The 27365-nt window shown below is 46.1% G+C and overlaps 1 protein-coding gene across 1 annotated transcript in view; it reads left to right on the top strand.

Moving 5' to 3' along the window:
* MID2 (midline 2) overlaps positions 1-7972 on the top strand; it is a 60769-nt gene extending 52797 nt beyond the window's left edge. The window contains exons 7-9 of the mRNA XM_088527474.1: positions 334-495; positions 6500-6707; positions 7344-7972. Of these exons, the coding sequence (XP_088383600.1) occupies positions 334-495; positions 6500-6707; positions 7344-7746 (773 nt within the window). The 3' untranslated portion in view covers positions 7747-7972. The remainder of the gene's footprint in view (positions 1-333; positions 496-6499; positions 6708-7343) is intronic.
* The last annotated feature ends 19393 nt before the right edge of the window (positions 7973-27365 follow it).

The following is a 27365-nucleotide window of genomic DNA, read 5'->3' as shown; positions in this document are numbered from 1 at the left end:
CCCAGCACCAGCTCCTTGCTAGCCCTGGCCAGAAGGTCTCCATTTGAAATCCTGTTTCTCTGCACCCTTTCCTCATTGCAGCAGCACCTCACCCCTGCCTTTGCCTTATCAAGCATTGCTTTCGTGTGCTGATAAAAAGGCATCTCTGAGCTGCTGGGTTTTATCATTTATGTAAATTTTCCTGATGGTTCTCTTAACTCTCAGGCAGGTGGTAAATCAGCCTAAAGGATGCATGAGCCACGAGCTCTACATTAGCAGTTGTTTGTGCTCTCTCCTTCCCTCTGAGTGTTATCTGTTAATAAATCTCCCCCCGCTGACTCTCCTGTTGCACAGGTCTCTACAACTCCATGGACAGCTGGATGATCGTTCCCAACATCAAACAGAACCACTACACAGTCCACGGGCTCCAGAGCGGCACCCGCTACATCTTCCTCGTAAAGGCCATCAACCAAGCCGGCAGCCGGAACAGCGAGCCCGCCAGGCTCAAGACCAACAGTGCGTGCCCGGGTGTTCGCAGCGCGTTGCATTGGGTGGGATGTGGAGGAGCAGCCGTTTCTTGCGTGCTGGTTTCTTGTGGAGTTATTGTAGCGCTGATTTATTTAAAGGTGCCCATCTCTTGCTTCTCTCAGCTTCTTCCCTGGCTTATCCATAGGAGGTGTCCTCAAGGGCCAAGAGGCATTTGGGAGGTATCTGCACTGTAATGGATGGAGCTTGGCCCATGTTGACAAAGCAGGACGCGATTCACACTTCAGCTTGCCCCCAGGGAAGACAAAGAATGGTTAAAGACATCTAGGAAAATCAGAGCAGAATTCAATCAAAATCTAATTAGCTTCAAAAGGCAGAACTGGATCCATCGGACAAGGGGTTATGACAAGGGCTGGGCTCCTACCTTTGCAGTAGCCAAGCCCCAACCCCCCTGGGGCCAGTTATCTCCTTTTGCTTGCTGGGACATAATAGCAGGGTCAGCATGAAACAGCCCAAGTTGCGAGTGACTCTTCTAGCTTTTGTGTAACACTGCCTTCTCCATGGCCGCATCTCGTTCATGATGGTTATAAAATGCCTCTGCCTGGTCCTGATGAGCACAGTGTGCCTTTGTGTCTCCTTCCTTGATGTTTCAATCGCATCTGCGTTCTGCACTTGAGGCTTGGGAAGTGATTTATTGCCACTGCCACCTCCTTTTCTTCGCAGGACCCATGCACCCCGCTCTCATTTATGAAATACAATTAACCAAAGTCAGGGCATCAGCAAGGATGGAGGGGAGCTGATGAAAAGCAAATTCCCATCAGCTTCCTCCCTGCTCATTGAAAATGTATCCCTCCTTGAGCTGCTGTCTTTGAGCACTTTTTCCAGCTTTGAGAGCTCATTCTGAGAGTGAGAAATTGGTGACTTGACAAGCCAAGAGCGATGAGATGACAAAACAGAGCGGAAGGGAGTGAAAGAGGTTTGTTTCAGTGGCTCCCTCAAGACCGGGCATGCTCTTTTTTTTTTTTTCTTTAATATTATTCAGTGTCAGTCATCAGAGGTACTAGCAGGGAGCTAAGTGCTCTGCTTCAGAGATGAACTTGATTTAGTAGATTAAATAAGTGCCCGATCAGATTTTGAATTCCCCTCATTCAGTGGAGGTGTCTGCAGTAGCTCACTGCATTTTTGAAGACACAGAGCAAGAATTGCCCGGAGCGCTACATAAAATGCACTGCCATAGTTCTGTGTGTGCCAAAAGGAACTTCTTTCACAGAGCTGAATGACCACTGCAACAACCATTGTGTCTCCAGCTCAGTAAACGGGAGAGAAAGGAACGCAGCATTAATGTGCATGCATTCCTCTCTGTTGATGTTGCGGCGTTTATCTGCAGCCAACGTCATCATTCATCTTGTCTTTAGACTTCCTGTGTCACCGTCTGTTTTCATGTGCTCAAAGCTTGAACTTTTTTTGGACCAGTGACTTGCAATTTGGCAGTAAAGATGGACTCGGGCTGAGAAAAGTGTTCACTCTCACTGCTGTGAATAGTTGTCCAAATTTGCCCGAGTTTATGAGCCTCTGAATGATTACCAGTTGCTTGTGCTCAATGGGAGCTTCTCCGGGGTCATGCAGAATCCTGGCTATGATTAAAAATGCTTGGTGCCCTCACAGCCTTTAGTATTGATACTGTTCCCACCAGCCTCAGCAACCTCATGAGCTGTTCCCACCAGCTCCATGAGCCTCGTGATGTTCCTACCAGACTCAGTGGAGGCGAGGGCAAATTTGCCACGGGGTCTTTCTGTGGCCCACAGAAGTTACTTCAGTAATGATTTCTATGTGGTGGGGAACATTGAGGATGGGGTCTTCCCTTTCCGCATGCTGAACTTGAGATGCTCAGCGTGCTATGCAATACTGAGTGTCCTCACAAGTCAATCACCCAAAATTGGTGGAGATATTTTAATTCCTTTAAATTGCAGCTGATTATGTGCAGGTGTTGTTATGATTATAACAACAGTGCACTATGAAGATTTATCATCCAATACTAGGGTGACCCTACAGTTATGGGAACTGTAGGAACTGCTATGAGGAGGTGAACAGCAGTTCCTTGACCAGGGATTCAGTTCAGAGCAATGAATAAGACACATGGGTAAAGTAAAATTCTGCCCAAAAACACACTGTCTGAGTGATATCCAGGCTCTGTAGTGAAGGCAACAAGCTCCCTATGGAAAAATAGTTTGTCCTCACATAATTAATGAGAGTCGCAATGTTGTAAGACATAATGTAAAGGGGGGTGTTCAGGAAAGGATATTTTCGGGAACTTCTGAATTTCTAAGCATTTGAGGACTCCTCAGGGGGTTGACTGCTCATCATGGACTCACACGTGCTGCTGGGTGGAACATCCTGGGCTGAGCTCACAGCACATCCTTATTTGCTGTTTCTTCCTTGCCTATATTTGTCATTCTGTGGCAAAATGCTTTCCTCATTTTCAAGGTGGTCACCTAGGAGAGGGTGCATGCTTTTGTGTAGGCCCTAAAACTATGTTCCCAAACTGCTTAAATAGATGAGCTTGGGAAAAAAATATATATAGGTGGATTTATTGTTCTTCTGCAGGTTGGCAACTCTGTTACAGTCTTGTAGCTTTGCTTCCTCAAGGTGACAGCAACTAGGAGGACACTGTTTTCAAGACCACAACACATAGCATCCTGGGCACTGTTGCCTATAACTAGTTTGCTTCTGTTTGTAGAGCAGTTGATTAAGGGCCCACAGACCAGGTTTAGAGTTCAGCTGGAGGGTCACAGGCTTCATTAGACAAGTTTTGTGCCTGGATTCTTCAGAATATCGAGATCTGGTGGCATCTCAGAGGGCTGGCTAGAGCAGGGACATTGCTGGCTCCACTCCTCAGCAAGCAGAGAAGAAGAATGAAGGAAAGAAGAGATGGCAGGATACTACTCTGGTTTGGTTTGCTCTTCCACTGGGTGGACCTCTGCAGAGAGCAGAGAGATCATTTCTTGAGAGCAGGACTGTGTATCCTCTCCTAGACGTTGTCTGAAAGCCAGTTTTTTTCCAGGCCACAGTGCCCTCCAAGTTTCAGCCCCAGAGTCACATAGGAGTTTGTGGGGATACAGGACATTTGAGGATGTGAGTGGCCTGTCTCGGCCGAAAAAGCACAGGGACATTTCAGAGCAGATTGAGCAATTCTTTCATTTCCATTTGTTTTCCCTTGCTTACGAAAAGCTTGATGCTTTCCTTCCCTATCACTCCCAATTTGGGCTACTCTCGGTTGCACTTGGGGTGCCTTTTCTGATGGGGTGAAATATTTTTATACCTCCCTGTCTTGGAGCTTGTCTCTCTGCATTACTGACAGAAAAGCAGAGATACAGAAATATTAAAATAACTAGGGAGGGAGGAGAGGGGGTCGCTCCCAATTTACAGCCTTGCCTTCAGGCTTCTCAACTCAATTATCTGGCAAATGGTGCTCCGCAAAATAAATGCAAGCTACCATCAGGTACTGGAGCGCACCATGAGCGAGTGCCATTACAGGGTCGTACTTGTATGCCCCGCAGAGCCTAGGCTGATGTTGCCATCATTTTTCTCATCCTGGTACTCCAACTCACTTGCTGAATGCTGTTGATCAGGGGCATTTCTAGGAGCTTTTAAGGTCTGTAGGAGAGGCCAACATGTGGGTGTACCAACTAACTCAGGTCTTGCTGGGGCATTGGAGCCTTAGGCCCAGAGTAATGAACAGATTGACTTTGCTGTTTACTTCTTTGCTGTTCACTTTGTGAAAACTCACAGCAACCAGAACCAGAAGAACTTGGTTTGGTTCTTCGCAATGTCCTGGGGGGCTTGTTTCCAGAAACAAGGGAAGACTGGAGGCTTCTAATGGAAAAACATTAAAAATAGGGAGACCAGGTGTTTCAATCTGTGCTTTGGGGTTAGGCAAAAGTGGCAGTGGGAGCTCACCCAGGTTTAGTCAACCTCCTGCACAGTTTGACTTGACTGTGCAGCCCCACAGAGTGTTGCTGCTGCCATTGGACCACTTGTGTTTAGCTGATATCAAAGCCAGCTCTGTTGCATCACTGTCAGCCTGGAGAAGGGATATGAGCAAGGCTGGCCTTGCTTGAGCAGCGTTTGCAATCTTGAGAAGGTACCTTCTCCGCTCCCCATTTCAGGAGGACATCAGTATTTCAGCAGAGCTCCAGACAGAGCAGTCACAAGACCCATGATGTGACAGGGTCATGGTTCAGCTGCCCTTCCTTGCAGAGAGCATATGGCCAAAGTATGTGGCATGATATATTATCTACAGTTCTTAGACCCCCAAAATACCCCACTCCCTATCAGCTTTTATGCCTACCCCATAGCAGAGCATGGGATGTTTCCTGCTAGCCCTTGAAAAGGACACTGCAATCACTGCTGCCTGGCAGCTAGTTTATCTCAGCCGTGCTGTTGCTGTGGGCTTACATTCAGCTGCTAATGCTTCCACTTTGCAATTTCCTTTATGGGGAAAAAAAAAAGAAGAACTAGGGAATTACATAAAGAAAAAGCCTGTGAAAAGAAAGAAAGAAGGAAAGAAAGGGGAAAAATTATGTTTGCAAAGGCAAGAGCATAGGATTTGAAAAGCACCAGAATTAAGTTGCCTGTTCAATTTAATTTTATGCCTGCTGTTCTCACATTATGCAGCTGTCTTTAATTCAGCAATCACATACTCCTCAAAATTGGGTTCTGGGTTGGCGCAAGCAGTGCCTGTGGCAAAGAAGGGCAGGAGAAGACCTATTTTCCTGTGTGTCCTTGGCTTTGCTCTGTGGTTTGGAAGAATCGAGTTCAGCCACAGGTGGCTTGGGCTTCAGTTTCTTTGGCTGGCAGAGTGACACATCTTGGCTAGGAGACCGTGGCACATCCTCATTGGCGCCACTAAACAGGACTTGGAGAAATGGTGGCTGCATCATTTTCAGCCTTCATTTGAACCTACCAAAAAAAAAAAAGTTGCTACATGGGGAAGCCCAAAGTCATTCCTGAACTAAGAGCAAAGAGAGCAAATGCACTCAAGCAAAAAAAAAAAAAAAAAGATGGAGCAGGGAGCACCAGCCCTCCTCAGATACTCCAGTTCTCCTCCTCTCACTGCTCTGAAATGGAGCACATCACTTGGGGCTTTTCAAAATGCAAAGTTTTGGCTACTTGTCTTAAAAAGACCATAAATTATTAAAGGGGGAACGAGGGGAGGGAAGCATTTAAACAAAAGGGATTGTGTACCCCCTAAAATCTGACCTGGGGCATCCTTGACACGACTTCCTCGGGCAGCCAGGACCAAGAGGGCTGAAGACATCAAATGCTTCGCCAGCAAGGCAAAGGCTGCAGGGTTAAGTCAAGCTAGGAAAATCAGCTGTGCCCTTGGCTACATGAAACCTGGTCTCAGGAGCTCGCAGCACAGGCAGTTCGTTTTGCAGCGAGGCTGTGCAGCATCCAATGAAGCACTGTATAATATAAGAGCTATGTATGCTCTGCAGAGAGCAGTCTGCATCAGCTGGAGAGGGGAATGTGGGGCTACACTCCATGCTGCAGCACTTATTTTATGACTTAATATTGTTATAGCAGCACTTAAGGGCCTATTCTCTTTTCCCTGTGCTCATATAGCTCCCATTACTGCTAATAGAATATGGATCTGTTAAAGAATTCAGACTGTGCACCCAGTCTAGGATCTGTTTGCAGTACTTGATGGTATCTTCAGTGTCTTTTCTATTACCTGGAAACACCCCTTGTTAAGGAGCTTGCAGTCAGGTGTCCTATGACTTATGGATCAGCCCTTGACAACAGATGAACAAGGTACCTAGATATGCCCTAACGTCTTAATAAGACAAATTAACATCTGTAAAGCAGTATCCTTGATTAGAGGGGAAAAGGACTGTTCCTGTAGTAGCCCTGTCTCACTGTGACAACCTGCAGAATGCAGATGGCCAAAAAGCCTCAGGGAGATATTTCATCCCATGTTCATCCAGCATGATGATTCTAACACACATAAATCCTGGTGTCCTCCTTGCAATAGGTCAGCCTTTCAAGCTGGACCCTAAGATGGCTCACAAGAAGTTGAAGATCTCCAATGACGGGCTGCAGATGGAAAAGGACGAGAGCTCCTTGAAGAAGAGCCACACACCCGAGAGGTTCAGTGGGACGGGATGCTATGGAGCCGCAGGCAACGTGTTCCTCGACAGTGGCTGCCACTACTGGGAGGTGGTGGTAGGATCCTCAACCTGGTGGGCACCTCTGTTGTCTTCTCTCCCTCCTTCCCTTCCTTCATCCCTCATACGCCACCAGTGATTTCAACAGAGATGCTGTAGGACCTGCTATTATAAAATAACTATGTTTTTTCCTCCATGGCTGGTGGCTGGTGTGGCCATTGCTGAGAAGGGAAAGCTTAAATCCTGGTGGCTGTGAATTTACAAGACATTATAAAAGACAATCTAGACCTCAAGCTGCAGGAGCATATCCCATGCCTGCTTCACTCTATTCCATCCTATATGCATGCACAGACTGAGCCCAGCTCACCATCAGTGGCTGGTGATTGCTGTAACTGCAGAAAGCTGGACAGTCCTACCTTGTGGTCCCTTGTGGTCTAGGACACCAGCTGGAGCCTGGCTGGCATAAGGAGGGAGTAAGGAGCAGATCTGTGACCCCCTCGTTAGGTGGATGGTGCTCTGCCTTCTTCCAGGGCTGTGATCTTGCAAGATGCTGGTATGGTGGGTAGTCTCCAAAGGCTCTGTTGAAGCCCTGTTGGGCCAGACAATATGAAATAACCTCACCAGGGTTATTTTGGAAGGGGGCTCTTGAAGCGTGTGGTCGTCTCACTCCAAGGTGGTAGGTTATTAAGCAAAGCTTGTCTTGTCTTCTAGGTACGCCATCGGTGTCGCCTACAAGTCAGCCCCCAAGAACGAATGGATCGGGAAGAACTCCTCGTCCTGGGTCTTCTCCCGCTGCAACAACAACTTTGTGGTGAGACACAACAACAAGGAGATGCTGGTGGAGGTCCACCCACAGATGAAGCGTCTCGGCGTCCTCTTGGATTATGACAACAATGCGCTGTCCTTCTATGACCCAGCCAACTCCCTCCACCTCCACACATTTGAAGTTTCCTTCATCCTACCAGTGTGTCCAACGTTCACCATCTGGAACAAATCTTTGATGATCCTCTCGGGTCTACCTGCTCCAGACTTCATAGATTACCCAGAACAACAGGAGTGTAACTGCAGGCCGCAGGAGTCCCCGTATGTCTCAGGGATGAAAGCCTGTCACTAGGCTGGGGCCAGCCCTGCCTGTGCCCCACAGCCCGACATGGGGATGCTGACGGATGCTCGTGGTCGGCACCTGGGATCTTCCAGACAGCGAGGCTGGAGAGCAGCCCCTGCAGCCGACTCAGTAATGCTCACACAAGCAAGCGCCCTCCCAAACAAAGCTCTTCTCTTTCTATTTTAGGGGGAGGAAGAATCTCTAATCACGGGTGAAAATAAACTCATGTTGACGAGCTCCATTTCTGTGAGGGTGAGGCTTGTGAAACTCCCAGTGTGGTGTGAGCAAATCTCCCCCCAAAGCAGATTGCCATGTGGATTGTTTTGCTTTCATTTTGGGGGTGGAAGGGCCAGAGAGGGTTCTGGGGTGACCTTTGCAGGCTCTGGCATGGTCAGAGGGCTCGTCTCTCCAAGAGACGCAAGTGGAGCAGGAGGGACCAGCTTCCTGGAGCCCTTTCCTGGCCATCTTGAGCGTCAAGTGGGACCTGAGCACCATTTTCGGGTGATAATTTTCTGTTTGGCAGCTTCTTTAAAACTTCACTAGTGTCCGGTATCTTGTAGAAGAAAAGCACATATCCCTGCGCTGAGTGGCCGGGAAAGTCATGCCCAAAGATGGTTTCCATGATTTATGACCCAAAGCCAAGCTTCTGCCTCTGCACTTACTGATCCTCAGCTGGAGCTGGCACAGGGCATGAATGAAGGGGTTCATGAGGTTGGAGAGGGCATGTGCTAATGCCAGGGCTGTTCAAAGGGCATCAGTTTGCTCATTATGGGAAGCTCCTGGGAACAAAAATCCAACGCAGGTGTCTGCAGGCAGGAGCTTTGGTGTGACTTGGTCCAGGAGCTGGGGTCTAAGGTGAGTGCAGTGGCCATGGAGAGACCTTGGGATGTGTCACTGCTCTGCGCTCTGGGCCTACGTTAGCATTGGTCCATGAGCTATGACATCTGCTGTTGTCCCATGGATATTGTTCTAGGGAAAGAACGTTGCTGATCCTCAACCCTCTCCCCCCTAGAAAAGCCACAAGCTGTTGTCACAACCAGGACTTAGATGGGCAGAGCTGGCATTTTCCATGTGCTACTGGATGAAGGTGTCTCCATGGCATGGCAGGAGGACAGTGGCCTGACCCTCATCCTGCAGCTGCCACAGCTGGTGGATGGGACCCTTTGCTCTAGGATACAATTATTTTTAAGATGACAAATTGCCATTTCTGTTTGCCTGTTTCTTTTCGAAGACGTGTGGGCTATCACTAAATTGTTTTCCCCTTGTGCTGGGCCCATCAGGGGCTGCTTGCAATGTCTCGACCTCAAAGAAATACCCAAGCGCTGGAGATGGATTTTAGCATTTGCAATGCGGGTGCCAAGCTTCTGCCTGCCCTGGCACCGCTTTGCCTGGCTTCTTGCTAGAGGACTCAGCGCATCCATTAACTCAGAGCACACGAGCCATTAATGTGACATTTGCACCTGATGAAATTGCACTAATTGCAGTGGGATCCCCGTAGCCCGCCACATCTGTCTCATACTCACGTCAGGCAGGAAGGGGGTTAGGAGCAATTTCTCATGCTTTTCCAAGGCCAAACCCGCCCCAGCTCTATCCAGGTGGGATGAGCGGCCCCCACCCTTGCTCATGTCAATGTGAATGGATCTGTTTCAGGTCCCACTCATTCCCTGAGCAAGCGATCCCATTGGTTAAAACTGCCCGGCGTTTGATGACACAGCAACTGTTTCAGCCAATCAGAGCCCCCCAGGGCTCATGAATGAACCTTTTGCACAGTCCGGGCAGCGGGTCTGGACCGCAGGGAGCAGCCGTGGTGGCCCTGGCCCTCGACGGAGGCCACAGGGCCATCACGGCTCTGCTCCCTGCAGGGCTTGGGGCTGCTGCCGGTTGTTCTTCTCATAGTGACTCCATTGTATAAGCTTGGGATGTGGTGAAATTCTGGTTACCGTGCAACCTGTCATATTCTTCTCTTCCATATGTAACATATTTGGTTTGGTTTGGGGAGGGGGGCTGCTTCTCCTTTTATGTTTTTTTTTGTTTTTCTTTTGTTTGTTTTTTTGTTTGCAACTTCTTTGTTAATGTGTATATATATATAAATATAATATAATATATATACGTTACTGGATATGTCTGTGTGTGTTGGAGATTGGGCAGTTAGGGACATCCCTGGTTCTTCAAATGCCCTCTTGGGCCATCGTGGTTGGCATTCCCCAAATCTTCCACTGTAACTGGAAGAACTGGGCCATTTCTTTCTCCGAAGATGTTTGTGTGTCCTGCGGGAACAGCCCCACTTACTCCCCTTCACCTCTGTTTTACACAAAGCCTTTACCCTGAATTTTGGCTTGATACCTCAGCAAAACCTTTCTCAGCTGAGAATGGACCCAGGCACCTCAACCACTCTCCACAGCCCTCTTCCATGCAAGAAATTAGGTAAGCTGACTCGGGTTTATAGAGTCAGATATGATCATATCAATAAATAAGCAGCACCAAAGAAAAGGTCTTTGCAAATATAGAGGTAACACTGGATGGGCATGGAAGACATCCCAGCTGAGCCCCTGCTGGAGAAACCCCTGAGTTCAGGTCCGTCTCCCATCGGTCAACTTGGTGCTGGCCTGAGCTCACCCAGGGCTTTCCTTTGCACCTTTCTCATGTTCCATGTCAAAGACAGGTAGTTGGAGAGAAGGGGCTCAAAACTTGACCATGACCCAGGCAAAATAAGAGAGAGTGTGGAAGGCTAGGCAAAGACCCACAAGCCCGCAGAACACACAGCCTATGTTTGGTGAGCAGAAGTGTTTTAAAATATTTATAAAGGAGAAAACATATGGTGCAAACTCAAACTATAAAATTAAATATTTCATATTCTATTTCTTTGCTTGAGGTTCTTTCCCATCAAACATTAAACATCAGCACATGGAAACCAGCCTCGACATGAAATATCTGCTTTCATTATGGGACAAATCCATGGCATACACACTATCTCAGACCTCGGTTCTTGAGGCATGATGGAACTGATATTGATTTTTGGAGCCCTCAGTTTTGCTCCCAAGAATTTGTCACATGCCATATTCAAAATCTCCTTTCAGTAATCCCCCCCCAAAAAACATTTTTTAAACCATATCTGACACACCAGTAAATAATGTCAGGGGATTTTTCATTAGTATCAAAATGCCACAAATATTCTTCCAAATGACTTTCAAAGGATTTCACTCACAGATTTTTCCAGTTGGCCCCAACACAGATCTTAAAACACTCACGAAAACCCAGAGGCAACACAAGCCCAGGTAACTGCAGCAAAGGAGACACCAGGGCATGGAGCCAAGGCCGAGCATCCAAGGGACAGTGGGGACACAAGAGCAAGATTTAATTTTTCCCGAACTCTGCACAAGGGCAGAGTTGTGCACCGCAACAGCACTTGAATTCACAAACTCTACTGTATTTCCAGAGCCCCCGTGAGAGGCAGCAGTATTATCTCCACTCTGCAGAGCGCTGGCACATGAGCACAGAGAGATTAATGGGATCCTTGTCAAAAGTGTCGGGCAATGTGCGGGGCTGTGTTTCTCTGAGCTATTAACACTTTCAGAGAGCGGTGTTTAATGCTTATCCCACAGAGGCTGCTGGGATGACTGAGCATGTGGAAGTGGCATTTCCTGAGGTTTATAATCTGGCTCCAGCAAGCCTAACAAGCCTGCTTTCATCTTACAGCAGCGATGCCCATGAAATACTAAGCACCACTTACTTCCTTATGCTTGTTTCAAACCTACCACCGAATAATTTCAAGTTTGGGGCAAAAACCTCCTGCTTTTTCTTTTGCCCTCAAACGTAGTAAAAGAATCTTGGAAAGAAAGATTTTTTTTCAAGTTTGTGGCGGTCACTGGGTGAGGCAACACAGAGGCTGAGAGCTTCCATAAGAGAACTGCAATGTATGGAGAAAAAACAGAGAGAGGATTGGCTCTTCTTGGGCATGGATGTTGTCCCTCTGGCCAGCAAAGTCTGCAGTGCAGGGCAGATTAAGCACTCAGAAGGATCAGAACCTCACTGGATCACTGGGACTAGGCCTCAGTATGGAGAAACAGGACATATGTCCTGGAAAAGGAATGACAAGGTCTCCTCCCACGTCTTCTGGCCATACCCGGAGCCTGTGGAGCATGTCCATCATGGGATGTTCCTCTTTCCCGCTTCATCCTGCCCTCAGCCAGCTCCCCAGGGTAACCAGGTCGATGAGCGCATTCAAACCCAGCACAAGGATGTTCTTTCCAGTCCCCACAGCAAGATGGGTATGGCCTAGGGCTCTCTATCCACATTTCTGCAAAGCCAAAGGCGACTTCACCCTGCAAAGCCATTGTAATATCTGGTCATCTTTATTTTTATTAACAGCTGGTGCTATGCAGAGAGCAGTTAGGAGCTTTTCCTCTTTATTTATTTGGAGCCTTTCTCCATTAACATCTGCGTTCTAGGAAACTATCTGTTTTTGGTGGGCACCTGTGAAAGGCTATTTAAAACCATTATAGACATGGCAGGTTACTTCATAGGAGGAGAAAAACGAAATGATGAAATCAGCTTTACTACTGCTTTCCAGGAATCTGCTTTTAAACATGAGAGACTTTGCTGTCACACAAGCAGCAAATCAAACGAGAAATTGCTTCCTTGAGTCTGCCAACAGGGAAAAGATTGCGCTGCAGACTTCTGGCGTAATGAAGGTAGCTACAGGGATGTCTGAAGCAGCAACACCCCCCTCACTGCGTTCTAGCACAGATCATCACATTTTCAGTTCAGCTCCCGGGCAGAAGAAGGCAGAGGATGCTTGGCAGGAGGAGAAGGACTTTTTCAAGCTATTCCATGGGCTTGGGGGAGCTAGTGATGTAGCAGGGGGAAGGGTATGACAGTGCCAGGGATCACCCGCACAGGGCAAATGGTTTTTCGTGCCTGTGCTACACATCTGAGCTGGCCACAAATTAATCCATCATATTAGAATTATAATATAGATTTTTAATACACATTTTGAGAATCAGCGCCCAGAACTGTCAGGTCTTGATCATTAGTCGTGTCAATGCGTCCCTTAACATGCTGAAGAAATATTCTCTTGATGGGCTGTGGAATGACCTTAAGTCTGTTGTCATTGGGGTAGGTGTTTGGGTCATTGCAACCCAGAATTGACAGGTTCATTTTGTGTTAAAAGTAATTTTGTTTTGCAATTGCTATCGATTATCAATTTTGTGTAATTTGTTAATAAAGAATTACAGCAAGTAAGAGCTGTCAAGCGTTTAGAGGAACATCCTTGTGCCTCCAACAGCTTGTGGGCAAAAGGGACATCCAGAGGTCTTCCCATTAGAGAGGGGGAGCTGGGCTGCTTTATTCCAGGGCAGAATAGAGCCCTCAGAAATCATTCCTGGAAAATAGGGTTTGCTTGATGGCAAGGTGCAGTGCAGTGGACCCAGCAGCGATGGGAGCTGTGTGAATTGGTAAGGCCAGGATCATAGATGCCTTTTGCAACACCTGTGAGCGTGTTTGTAGTTATCTTGTGCACAAGAATCCACTCTCTGCATCTATAAAAGTAAAAAGAAAAGCTTTATTTTTTAAACTCGACTAAGTGGGGAAAATTGCCTGTTAATGGAGAAAGTTGATGGCTTGTGAGCTCTGAGTGAAGCCACTCACCCATCTAGGTGACAAGCACAGCAAACCTAAGTTATCACCAGTGTGTACCAACATCTGGAGAAAAGAACCTTAGACTAGCAGGGAAGGGCATGAGGCTGGTGGTGATACCCCAATGCAGGCAACACTCCAGGGCCTGGCCTCTGTTAGGGATCCAACCTGAAGACGCACACATGCTGATATACCTGGAGGAAGGGCAGAGAGGAGCTTTCCTTCGTGTGCTCAGTAGTATTTGCAAAGCCAAGCTGCCCCATGAGCACTAGTCTTCTGGAAATCACCGGTGAGGTCTGGTTGCAACATCAGCACTCAAGAGCAGGTCTATGCAGCCAAGACAGGAGCAGCTCAAAAGCTGCTAAATGGAAATGAGTCCAATTCTCCATAGCAACCAGAAAGAACTGGGTCAATGGAAGGATTGGAGGAGGCAAGTGCTTCAAGGAGTTTTAATAGCAGGCACCCAGCTAGACTTTACAGCCAAGCGGTCAGCATTGGGAAAAAGGGGACCCTGACAGCTAGTCGGGACCCTAACAGCCAAATCTCAGCCTATCTTCTTCACAGCTCCCACCAAGAGCAAGCCGGTGGGCTTCCCAGACATGCCTGAGTGTCATGCAGCATAGTGGGGCCCAATGCTGCCCAAGTGCTGTTCCCCAGGCACAAGGAAAAGGGTCATTTGAAAAGCAGAAGGCACTTCCACACCAGTTAGCATGGATACTGCTCCAGATAGCACAGATGTCTGTGGTCTCCCCCCCGGATCTCTCAGAGCCTCAAAAATACTTCTTTCCTCCTACTGCCTGGTCATGCTGAGCCAAGTCCCTTCTCATCACATAGCCGCTGTTCTCCCACCTCTGAGCTGCCCCTGCTCTGCTGGATGAAGCACCCACTGTTTGAATGGACCCCTTCTAATTTAGTGGGATAATCAGGCTGAAATATGTTTCTAGGGATTCTCTTTTCAGGCTCTGTCCTTGCAAAAAATCCTCATTACAGCTCACTCCTTGACAGTGAACATGCTGCCTCAGCTTGCAGCGCTGGCTTTGATCACCTCAATGCAGCAGGACTGGGCTTGGATCTATCTCCTGCTTTTGCCTGTGTACCTGACAGCTCCATCATTATCTTGCTTTTAACATGCAGGTGCTTTTGCGGTAGCAATGGTTCATTAGTTACCTGGAACTGCCAGAGCCACTGCTGATCTGCCAGGGGCAGGGAAGCGAGAAGGGAGGGGATTTACAAGGAATAAAATGCCCTGGGATGGCTGGGATCGGCAGAGTATAACAGCAGGTTGCCCTGGTGCCATCTGAGCTGGCCGCACTGTTGGCGTTTCACAGATGAAGCCAGCCCACTGTGCCAGGGAGCTGTGGTGCATCTTTAGCATATTTGTTAGTCAAATTAAGCACCAGGCATGAATTTTGAAAGCAACAGAGAAGCTACCTGCAAGATTTCCTGCACAGCCTGTCAGAGTTGTGAATTCAGCCACTGAGTTTATCAGGGTTACAAGGAGACATCACTGTTTTGAGCTGATTCCCCAATTTAGATGACACTTAGGCTGTGATATTTTTAAGTACCTGAAATGTGACAATCACTTGTCAGACCTTTGCCCTTTGCTTTTCGTTAAAACCCCTCAGCTCTGTTCCCAGCTGTCTCAATTTGCAACCTGGAGAGGAATAACTTATCTTCGACAGCGTCTTCATTTGAAAAACGAGCTTCTTAATACTGCTCTAGCTGATAATGAATTAAACACACTCTTAACATTTACAGAGTACCTTGAGAACCAGAGGGAAGTGCTGTTGACGAGGAAATTACGATGTTACTTCAGGTTGGCAGCACATGGTGACTGCACAAATGCGAGGAAACATCTTCCCAGAAGACCAAGAAGCACTTGTCCATCGGTGTTGAGGCCTCCACAAAGGCTCAACCTCCCTTCCACTCTGCATTCACACACCAACTGAAATCACTGTAAGGCTGTCTCTGCTGCATCAAATCCTTTGAGGAAAGTTTGTCGCCAGAAGGCTGCTCCTCTCCAGACATCACTGTATTTTGTATCTCTAATCAACAGCCTCTCCATTCCCTTCAGTATGTTGCTCTGTGCATTTTTCCTTGGAGATCTGTGGCAAATTTCTGTTCCAGACTCACAAACAAAGCTCAGAGTCAGCTTCCTTCTGTCTGCCTTCCCAGGACATGATCTCTTGGAGGCCAATTTCCCCAGCCCACACACAGCTTTTCTGCCATCTCCCAAGAACCCTCAGCTCTTCCCATACGCGTAACAGTGCTGTGCTTGACGTGGGTTTCACCTTACTGCCTTTCAAAAGGGATTGAAGGGAACGAACTGATGGAGATGAATCTCATATTTATTTGACCATGCCTGGTCAATGCAGTTGCATCCACCTCTTTGATTCCCCATGCAGTTACACCTCCTGCGGGGCTGGCCCCAAGTCTGTGGAAGGAGCTTTCAATCAGCCACAGCTGTAGACTGATGACAGCAGGTAGCATTACTCTTAAATCCAAGAGCTGCCAAGTCAAGCCATGGACCAGAGCAATTGGGCACAAAGGCAGTGAAGGAATTTGTAATTAAATTGCTATTAGATGAATAACAGATTGTCTAGCAGCTGACATTGAGTGAAAATACTCTATTCTGTCATGTTTTATCAGCATTAAAACCATTTGCAAGTGCTCTAATTACATTCCTAATTGCCAATGTGATTAGGGACCTGCAGCTGTTCATTAAACGTGTGTCACCCCAGCCAGCATTTTGTAGGAGAGAATATTTAATTAATTGAATGGCACACTGGATGAAAGCAGAAGATGGACAGACCTGGAAGATGAGTGAGGAGCAGAGGAGCCTTGCATCAAAAGGGGTCAGTGGGTGGCACGTTCTTCAAGCGTTGGACAATATGTCATACAACTTCTTTCAGAAGCCTAACAAGCACAATCATAAAAAAGTCAGGTTTCTGTCTATATTATTCCCACAAGAACTCTCCTGCCTTAATGGCCAGGAACTAATTTCTAGTTTCCAGCCAAATTTTTATCTTCCAGCGTTCCCTTTGTTGATAAGGCAGTGCTCTCCTCCTATCTTCCATTGCAACAACAACCTATGCTCCCTGCCAACTCTTCATCTATTGCACCAACACAGAGCAATCAGAGCTCTCTCAGCTCACACTTGTTGAGGAATGGAGGAATCAATCCCTCAACAGGTGTCTGGCTGCTCTGTCTGCTCACCACAATTCCTGCCTCCCTTCTCTGCAACTTTTCTGCACTCTCTTTCTCTTCCTTGAACATGCAGACTCCTCAGGTGGAGTTGGTCTTCCTCTGGGATGGGCAGAAGGATTGTCAGCCTTTCAGGAGCCTGCTGTGCTGTACTTCCACATCATCAACATCACTTGAGGCTTGGGACTGCAGTCTCAAGCCCAACTTCAAGAAGAGCCATGGGGGAGACAATTCCAGCCTGTGGCTTTGGTGCTGAGCTACAAGCACTGTTGGGGCATAGGCCATTAGAGACAGCAAGACGTATTAAAACTCAAGCAGTCAGGCACAACAACCCAATTTCTCACATGGGGATGAGAAAAGGCACAAGGTTTGGAGCAATAAGGACCTACTGTTTTTTACAATGGCCCTGCAAATTAAGTTTTGTTACATAGATGGGATGCAGTGCTCTAGAAATCAGGGCTCTTAAAAAAAAAAAAAAAAAAAAAGAAAAAACAGGGAGTCTTGCTAGAGCTGGCAGCAAATTCTTGTTGCTTTGCTTGCTTGATATGAAAAGGACTGAAAGGAGCCAGAAGAGTTTTCCAGGAAATCACATGGCCTTGCCAGGAAGGAGGTAAAAGGAGGGAGCACACCTCTCCATTACAGAGCAACCCTTGGAGCAAGAAGGGTTTGGAAAGCAAAGGGTTTGGAAGCTCTTCCAATTGTTCTAGCCCATGTGGGCCAAGTCCCTCTCACAGAACTTTTTCAAGCAGGGAGTAGGAGGGCTTTGGGCTGTAATTTTGCCAGTGGCTGAAATGCTTATGATATAAATACCTGGGCTGGGATCGTTTTGCCTCATCACTGCTGCTAGTGGGAATTGCCTGGGGAACAAAGCAGCAGAGGATGAGAAAGTGTGCATGCTGTCACATGGATTCAGCTGTAGATGCTGTGCACAGCTGGAATTACACCTCACTGCATGGATATCCTCTCTGGATGTGTGATGAACACTTCTGGAAGCTATTCCAGAGGGTGGTCAGAGAGCCTGGCCTCCCCTGGGTAGGAGCTCTGGGCAAGTGCTCTCATTCTGTCCTTTATTTAGGATTTCCATTATGAAAAATTTCCCTGTTCCTCCCATTTCAGGCTGTGTTTACAAATTCAGACAAGACGGCAGGGCTCAGAGGAGGCAAGATCATATCTTTTTTCTGAGCACCTCAGTATCTCCAGCTCACTCTGACTGCCAGAACAGCAGGATGGAGACAAGGAAAGACACAAAAGTGCATCCAGATCAGCTCATTTCTTTGAATTTAAGATAGCACAGGACCTTTGACTTAAAATATTCTTGATCACAGCAGAGAGATTATGAGAAGTCTTACCTTAATGCCATTTAATTTCTGCTTAAGAAAATGTCACTGTGAATGTTTAATAAGAATTAACTCTGTTTTTTTTCTGCAGTTATTTTCATTTGATAGCTCCAGTGTTTCCTGACTCCTCAAATGGCCACTGAAATATATTGAATGTTGCTTCCCATTCATTAACTCCAGCCTCCGCTTAGTGTCAGAGTTTGCATGTCCTCCACTGAGATTTATTGGTGTTGCAGAGTCCCTCCAGTGCATGATGGATGGAGAGGAGTCGTGGCTCTCCTCTGGGCCCTGCTTTGCCAGCTGTTGATCTGGGCTGACACCAGTCTGTGTCTCAGCCCGGGGACACTTTAAGCCACAGCAGCAAGGCTGGGTGTGAAGGACATGGGGCTGTCGGGAGTCATTTATGGACATGACATGCTCAGTCTGTGAAATCGCTCCTGTGCCACTAGCTGCTGATTTGCAAGGAGGTGATTCAAGCTGTAGCTAGTTCTCCTTGTTTGGGTAAGTGGAAAATGTCCCCTCTCTCTCTGCTTCTAGAACTAAGGTGGCTCCATTTGTTTTGCAGTTTCATTTCCAGTGATGCTGAGTACAGTCATCAGGAAAGAAATGCAAGCAAGGGAAGGCTGCTTGTACAGAAGTGTAAAAGGGACAGTAAAGTGATACAGCCTTTTTTTTTTTTTTTTTTTTTGGTACATCGCACCAGCACTCAAATGTAAAAAGCATCCACACCTTTGGTCCTGGGCCTTTTTTGATGTGGGATGCTTCCAAGTTATCCCAGGATGGGGGTGTCTATTTTTGAGGTTGCTGCTGTCTGGAGCCTGCCTGACGTCGAGTTTGCCAGACCCTGCACATCACGAAAGAGAAGTTCCACCTTCCCCCTCCTGTTTCTACCTTCCCATGGTGAAAATGATGTCTGGTGCTTCTTCACCATTTGGCCAAATCCTGTCCCTCACTAGCCACTTTCTGGCCTGAAAGTGCTAGTTATGACTTCCATTCTGTGCACAACCCATTCCCTTCAACAACTACAGCTGCAAGTCCAACCAAGTGCCCCATTGAGACATGACTCAGGTAGTCAGAGACACTCCAGTTTCCCAAGGCCTTGCCACTTCTCCAGACAACTGCTGACCCAGAGTTGTCTTGCAGAGGGCAGACCTACCTCTTTGCTTTCCAGGTCTTTTGAATCTGTTCAAAGACACCTGGGCATTGAATCTGTTCTCCCATTAATGGAACATCAGCATGCCTGGTAAGTTTGACTGCTCTGACTTCCTGGAGGGATAGATGTGGGAGAGCTTTGCACACTCAGCACCCTTACCCCTGTGCATGGAGGAGGTGGGTGCTCAAGTCCACGGCTCTGCTACTGGAGGGGTTTGTACATTATTTGTACATTTGTACATACTGGCTTCGGCTGGTAGCCAGTAGCCTTCCCAGAGTTTGCAGCACAGTCTCTCTCCCTTGGCATTTGGCACCCCATATCTTTCCAGCGTGGGCCTTTAGAGGTGACATGGATTCACAAAAAAAAAAAAAAAAAAAGACTTTCTGGAGGTCTCTCATCCATCGCTACGGCCAGAGCAGTGCAGACTTCAAAGCTAAGTCTTGTCCAGCTGAGTTTTATTGTCCCCAAGGACAGATTCCTTCAACTCTCTGGGCTCCTGTTCTAATATTTGAACACTCTTAGCAAGATTTCTTTTTCTTATATTTAGTCAAAGTTGTGCAGCTTGTGCCCATTGCCTCTTAGCCTGTCACTGTGGAAGTTAGAGAAGAGTCTGGCTCTCTCCTCTCTCTAAACTCCCTTAGAGGGCGGGAGATGCTGTTAAATCCTCCTGAACCTACTCTTCTCCAGGCTGAAAAAAAACATTTCCCTCAGCCTTTCCAGGTACAATGCTCTGGTCTTCAGAGTGTCTCAGTGTCCCTTTTCTGCAGTCACTTCAATACATTGATATTACTCTGACAGCCCAAAATTGGGCACATCAGCCAGATGTGGTCTCACAAGCACCCCATAAAAAGGAATAATCACTTCCTTCAGCCTGCTAGCTATAGTCTTGCTAATGCAACCCAGTATGCAATTAGTCTTCAGCACTGCAAGGGCACAGTGCTGACTCACATGCCACCATTGGTGGCCCATCCTCATGAGATACCCAGAGACAAGAAACAAATTAGTAGCAGAACCCAGAAGGGCTATGAAGTCCAATGCCACATCTAATATGTCATAGGTTTCCCTTCCAGGCACTGGAGTACACTTGAGCACTGTCAACATCTTTAATCTTTTAGAGGATCCAGCAGCAGTTGCCTGCAGAAGTTATATGACCCAACCAAAAGGCCCAGCGAATGCAAAAACCTCTTTCACTGCCACAGAGTGGGTACAGGAGGATGTGGAGCTTTACGTACGTGTCTTCATTACATATTGATGTTTCCTAGGAACTCCTGCCATTAGTCTCTGACATTGTAAATCTGAATGCAGAAGCACTGCCACTGAGTCAGAAGTGAACCCTATCTTCTCTTTGCTGCAGTCTCTGGGGTTTTAATGCTGTAACAGTGTCTCTGTGACTCTTCCACGTGCTGGGAGATCAATGCTCAGCAGCCCAAGGAAAATTATTTCATTCAACTATATAACAAGCAATTGAGAAGAGTCCTGATCTTTGACTGAGCAAGGAGACATCACAACTGTGTGAATAGTCAAGTCATGAAGCCCTGTGATTGCCTCGGTACTAATTTGTTGCAGGGTCTTTCTGGCCCATCCAGAACCTGCTGAACCATCTCCATCCTATAAAGTCAACATCATGGTGTTATCTCTCTAAGCCTCTTTTCCCAGATTGTGGAAGGAGATGGCAACTTCTGGTGTGGGATCTGCCTGCCCAGCTTGGAAGTCTTCTCTGGGAAAACTTAATCTCACTTTGGACACTATCCTTTTGCTCCGCACTCTTATTGCTATGCTTGACAGAGAACATTTGGTCTGACAATTCATGGCCAGGATATAGGGCCAGAATGGGCAAACTACTTTTTAAGCGTTCAGACCATCCTTGTTTTTATTCTTCTATGATATCAACTCCTCCATATCAGCTCCTTATTTTCACTCCACTGCTCCTGGTGCTTCTCCCTCCTCTAAACAGCTCAGACATCCTTTTCCCAGGAGCCACCTTCTCTCTGAGATGCAACATGCCTTTTTCCTCTGAATCTCTCTTTAAATATTCCCTCCCCTTGCACTTTCTGCACTAAACCATGCAGACTTTATCACGCTCCAAATGAAGGACAAAGCATGGAGATTAATTGTGTCATATTTATGCTACTCTGAATTGCTGTGAACAGGAACACTGCAATTTTAAATGCTTTTATAATCAGTTAAAGATTTAGACTTCTTTTGTTAGTGACGTTTGCAACTTGATGTTGCTAAACACTTGAGTACAGCTCATTTGCAAACATTACCAAACATATCAGAGGAGTCTGAAGCATTAACAGACTTGCTAATCTGCTATTATTTACAATACTTGGTGTCTGGTTATCACCAAGCCAAGAGCTGCTAGCCTACAGCTGGAGCATAATCATCCTTAAAAGCAGCATCAGTTTCACAGCCAGCCTCCTTTGCTGTGCACATGCTATGGGAAAAAGCATTCACCCTGTGTCTCTCTTGGCACAGTTAAGGTTGTAAATTCTATGGATGAGAAGGATCTTTTGATTCTTCCTTATCAGAAAGGTGCTTTGATAGCATTCAAGTGACTTTGAGGGAATTAAGAAGAGAATGTGCAGGACAACCCATCATAGAAAATGTGAACTGACTCCAAACAGACCATGGCTACCCAGATTGCTGCTGTTTCCTCTGTGCTTTGGTGTCAAACAAGAGTGGAGCTCTCCAAACCAGCGTGTTAGCAATGGCACAAAATGTCTTTGAAGGCAGGCAAAGGAGAAGTTACTATATCTAGGGCAAGGAGGACCCCACTAGCAATAGCTCCAGCCAGGTGGAAATCATAGAAATCATAGATATTTCATGTTTACTGTGTTTCTTTTGGGGGACGCACTGTTCTTCCGTAGCCTGCTTTTCACTATTCTCTTGAGGCAGGGCATTAGCCTAAGTTGCAGGAAGAGTGTTCTTCAAGGAGAATGCCAGGTCTGTAGGAAGGGGGAGAAGAGACCAAGTGATTAAGAGATGATTAATCACCACTGTACTCACCGGGAATCCTTCTGCAGCACCCAAAATCCTTCACTGCCTCCTGAGGGGAGATTTGGGCTGCTCTGAATCTACCTGGCTTCCAGTAAGAAGAGGTGTATTTGGTCCATAGTGCTTCCAGAGCATCCCTTGGAAATTTCACAGCAGAACCGAGAGCAAAGAGTCTTCCTGCAATAAACTGGCTTTAGAATAGCTATTCATACCATCTCTGTTAGGATGACTGCTGTCACAAGCTGGACATGCAGGAGGAAAAAAGTTGTTTTTGTATTACAGTGTCCTTTTTGCACGCAGTCTCACCAGTCAGAACTTGTTTCCTGCTGAGCAAGGCTGACATCAAATGCCATTTCCCCAGGCCTATACTATGATGGCACATTTATTGTTTATTAAACAATTGCAGATTTTCATAGACTTGTCACATGCACATTCCTCAGTTTACCATAGGGATAGGGAGCCCTTCAGGCTTGATTTCTCTGATGTCAGAGGCAGGTGTCTCGACCTAACCCACTCCTCTTGTTTCATCATCTGAAATTTATTATTTATTAATGAGGGTTCCACCACCTCCCAGAAAATGGGGTGAGCTAAGGCTCACTAGAGTTAGGCAATGAACTCCTCCTAATCAGGTGAATGTGAAAAGCAGCCTTGAAATTCAGTTTCTATTTAGTCCCCATCTTCCCTAGGGTTGGGGCCAATTAGAGCCAAGTGCTGTGGACATCTGTCCACCAGGAACCAAACCAAAATTATTATTTTCTTTCACATTAGAAAGACTGAAGAGACATGAAGTGGTGATTAGCTCCTGTAATTAACATCTAAATTTTAAGCAGGCTAGTCTTTATTCAGTGATTCGAAAATGAAAGACTTCATAATCATCCCTAACACTTAAGAGAATCACTCCCCCATAAATAGCTTTAAATGACAGTTTTTGAGCTACTGGTTACACAGAAGGCAATGAATTACTTGCTGTGTTTAATACAGACACATTATTTATTGAACTGAGAGAATTAAGTCTTTCTAGTCTGTTGGAGATGAACCCAAGCAGACATGATTTAGAGGCCAGTCGTTAATGGCAGCCCTTAACATGGCACACAGCAAGTCTGCTGCTGTGCCACTGCCTGGGTAATTTACAGCTCTTTGTTGCTAGAGTGCAATATATTATTAATCAGTCATATATTAGGAGATGGATCTCCTATTTATATTGGCTTTAATTAGACTGGTCTCATTTAAATCTCCAAGTGTGCCCAGGATTAACAGCTTAGCATGGAGAGGTACATTCTGGGACACTGCCACCATCTCCTTTCTTAGATTCATCAGAAGGTGTTCAGGTTGCCATTAAGATTCATATCCATGATGACACTGCCATGCCCCCTTTCCTCATACCTCCTGAGTCATCAGCAAGATCTCTTTGGAATTATTTTGAAAAGGTAAAACCATGGCTATTAAAGAAAAGACCTTGAACTGAATACATTGGAGACAGAAACAGCATGTTTGGTATGCAGCATAGATGCAGAAGAATGAATGTTCCTGTGCAAGAAAATGAATACTGAAGGAGAATGAAGCATTTGGAATATGCGATCAGCTGTCATTTCCATTGCACAGGGGAGAAGGAGTGTTGGGCCAGTCCTTGTCTCATAATGTCAGCTGTGGTTTAAATGGACAGTTCCTGCAGAAAAGTGGATTTAGCTTAGAGCATCAAAAGGAGTCAGAGGATAAGAAAGAAAGTAGGAAGTTTGAGGAGGAGAGCATGAGATCTCCATTCAGTCAAGCTGAGAACACTCCAATGGTCTGTGCACCTCGAAAGACAATTCCTTCCAAAGCAATGACCTTGTTAAGAAGTCTCCTCCTGCTGGTCAACTCTTGCTGGTCTCTTGTGACCTTGGCTTTTCTCATCCTAACTCTGTCTTCAGTGTCAGTAAGCTATGCCCATAGCCGAACCCAGGCACTTCCAAACAGCAGCTCTACTGGCTCATCTGCCATGAAACAGGGTAACAACTGATCAAACGACTCATTTTCCCAGACTAGAAACAAGGACAAGAACCCCACTTGAGCATCTCCATTCAGCTTACAAGGGCATCCCTTTTCAATGGGGAAGCAAAGGCATTTAAGCTTCAGGTCATGATCTAGTTCAGGCCCAAGCACACAAGAGTCCTCCTAAAATAATGAGGCAGAGATGAAGGGTGGGGACAAGCAGCACAAAGCAAGAGGGCAGGAAACCCTCAAGAAAATGTGCAGAGCCCCAGGAGCAGGGAAAGCAAGAGAGTAGAGCACCAAGAACAAGGAAGGAAAAAGGATAAGAGCGAGAAGTTGCTATTGGCATGCCTGAAGATGCAGAGCTTGGTGGCTCTGTTTCAAGGTCTATGTTACCTACAAGGAAACTGCCTAGTGCTTTAGAAAAATATTTGTGAGAATCCACTGCTTTGCAAATGAACCAGAGATTAATTTCCCACAATGACCAAAATTTTGGCTAACAGTTACAGTGCTCTTCTGAAAGTTTCTGCCTTGTGTGGCTCCACCAGCACAAATCAGGACTAGTGAATCTCAGATAAACATTGTGGGGAAAAAAACAAAATAAAATAAATAAATAACAGCTGGGCCTGGGAATTACAGCTCTTCAGTAAATAACAACATAACTAAAGCATTCAAGGAAAAGCAGAGTTTGTTCATGAATGATTTATCACCCTGCCTTACCCAGGAGGTCAGATTAGTTGATCATAAAAGTCTGTTAAGATTAATGTCTTTAAGAATTAGCCAGGAAGGAAACAACACTGTAGCTAAGATTTCTCAGCGCTGTGCTGCAAAACACATCCCTTACGTTAGCAATTGCAAATGAGCCACTTATTTATACTACTGTTGTGCAATCTTTTATTTTAGACACATTTATGTCACAAAGGGACTACTACTTTGCAGTAGAACAGTCCATAGCACATAAATATTAGCACAGGTACTTTTTAGCATTACTGTTTTTAAGGCACTTCAATACCTTGTGCCATTTCCCTTCCCCATACCCCCAGCAGTTGAAAAGTTGAGAAAATTGTTTCCTCATTCCCAAGATATTTGGAAAAAAAAAAAAAAAGTAGAAATCTTCTTCCAAAACAAGAGGAAAAGGTAAAATTAAAATAAAGTACCTAAGGGAAAATAAATTATATCTATCTATAGATATGTGTGTGTGCATACTTATATGTATACTTTGCTTTGGTTCCAGCTTTTAAATCTTTTAACTACTTTTCAACCGCTTGTTAAATACAAAGATACGGGAAACTCTCTTCTCAAAAATGTCAAGACCCAAGTTATGCACCAGCCATTTCAAACCAGTTATCTACCCAGTAGCTTTTCACTTGAAGAATCTTTTGAAGCCACATACACCTCTCCAGGCATCTGTGTTTTTAAGTCAAAAGAAGGGGAGAATTAAATCAGGGACTTTCCAGCAGACAGGAATGTAGCCTTATATGTAGGAAGGACTTGGGTGATGGGCTCCAAACACCAGCTCTGACCTTCCAGCAGGATTGCAGCATTTCCAGCAAGGTCCCATAAACACAGAAGATCACAGAGCTGTGTTTTCAGATTGAAAGCATCATATTCAGCATCGTTCCTAGCATGATAACCTGCAGTTCCAAATAGAGAAGGTTTAAACAAATATTCCCTCACAGTGCACTAAAATATGTAATCTGGCCTCACTCTTTAGGTCCCTTCCAGTCATTTCAGGGATGAAGGTCATCTATAAACTGTGTGGTATCTCCAGCACATAATTTCACCTCCTAGCAGGTACCTTTAGGACTTATTCCCTAGCTTTGTAGCAAGTAGAATGCTTGGCTAACAGACCCTCCATCATATCTGCTGTGCCAAAGTCCATACCCTGTTCTTTCTCCTGCATCACTTCCCTAATTTCCTGGAGAATCTATACTTGAACTTCCCAGTGGGCCTGGCTCCCGGCTTTGACATACATGTCCTGTCATCCTGATTTAATCCCTTCCACTAGGAAGAGGAAATTGCCTCATCAGTCCCAGTTTTACAGCTCCTGGGTTTATGCACTTGTGGCCTTGCTTTTTACAACACTGCATCAGGGACCCATGGTAAATTGCTTATTCAGTGAGGCTCTAAAACCTTTCTGGAGCCACTGATTCCCCAGGAGCCTAGTTTGAGCTATCTTTTGACTAAGTCCATCTTATTACCAGATCCAAAACATTCCCTCATGTCTGTCCTTAACTATTCTTCAGATTTTGCCAAGGTGACTTGTGTCAGTCACTTGCTTTAGCAGTACCGATTTCATATTCCCTTGCAGATCGGCCTTGTCAAGATTCCTTTTGAATGTCAGTAGAACATTCCACTTTCTATTGGTTCTCTGCTGATTGCCCATAGTTTGAGTTAGTTGCTCCTGTAAGGACACTTTCCTGAGCCTGCTTGTCCAGAAGACACTGAGCAGCAGTAAGGATCTGGCAGTTCTGACATGCCAATTGCACTGTCTGAGAACTTCACAGGAGTACAGAACCACAGAGCAGTTGAGGCTGGAAGGGACCTTTGGAGATCACCTAGTCCAACTCCTTCTGCTCAAGCAGACTTGTAGAGAGCATGTTGCCCAAGATCATGTTCAGACAGCTTTTGAATATCTTCAAGGAGAAATCACCTTGGTAGCCTTTTGCTGACACCCTCCAATAGCTCCCTGTGTTGGGGACACCAGAACTTGCCACATCACTACAGATGTGGTTTCACCAAGGCTGAGTAGAAGGCCTTGGTGAAGGGGAAGGACCACTTCCCTCCACATGGCAATGTTCTTCCTAAAGCAATCCAGAAGAATTCCTTCCTTTTTCCAACAGGAGAGGTCAACCCTCCTACCTTGCATTAGCAGAGATGTGAACACTTAAACCCACAGAGAAAGAAGAAGCTGACAAAGACTGGAGCTGGAGTCACAGCAAGGGCATGGAGGATCTTGACCTCTTTGGAGAGCTGAGAGCAGCATCTTCTCCAGCACCTCCAGCCTGCAGCAAAGCAAGCAGCATGTTTAAGCCATCCCATCCCAAGTGCCTCTCACTGTTGCTGCCAAGCTGAGCTTTTCAGCTAAACAAACATTTGTTTTAATAGAAGGCCATTACTGCTGGATTGTTTATTTCATCCTCACACAAAAAAAAAGGAATAAAAATGAAAAATTGTGTTTTTTATTTACTTGCAAGAGAGGCAGCGTGGGAGCTAATGTTCTGTGCCAGCTCTTCTCAGGAGTAGCTGTCCCCTCTACTGTAAACTTCCCATAAACACAATGAATAAAAATGACAAAGACAGAGAACAAAAATCAGAGAACTGTTGTAGGG

Source organism: Tinamus guttatus, unplaced genomic scaffold (assembly GCF_059628265.1).
Source record: "Tinamus guttatus ecotype Peru unplaced genomic scaffold, ASM5962826v1 Tinamus_guttatus_pri_ptg000287l, whole genome shotgun sequence".
Lineage (NCBI taxonomy): Eukaryota > Metazoa > Chordata > Aves > Tinamiformes > Tinamidae > Tinamus > Tinamus guttatus.
The sequence above is the reverse complement of the archived record's forward strand: the minus strand, read 5'-3'. Positions and strand labels throughout refer to the sequence as shown.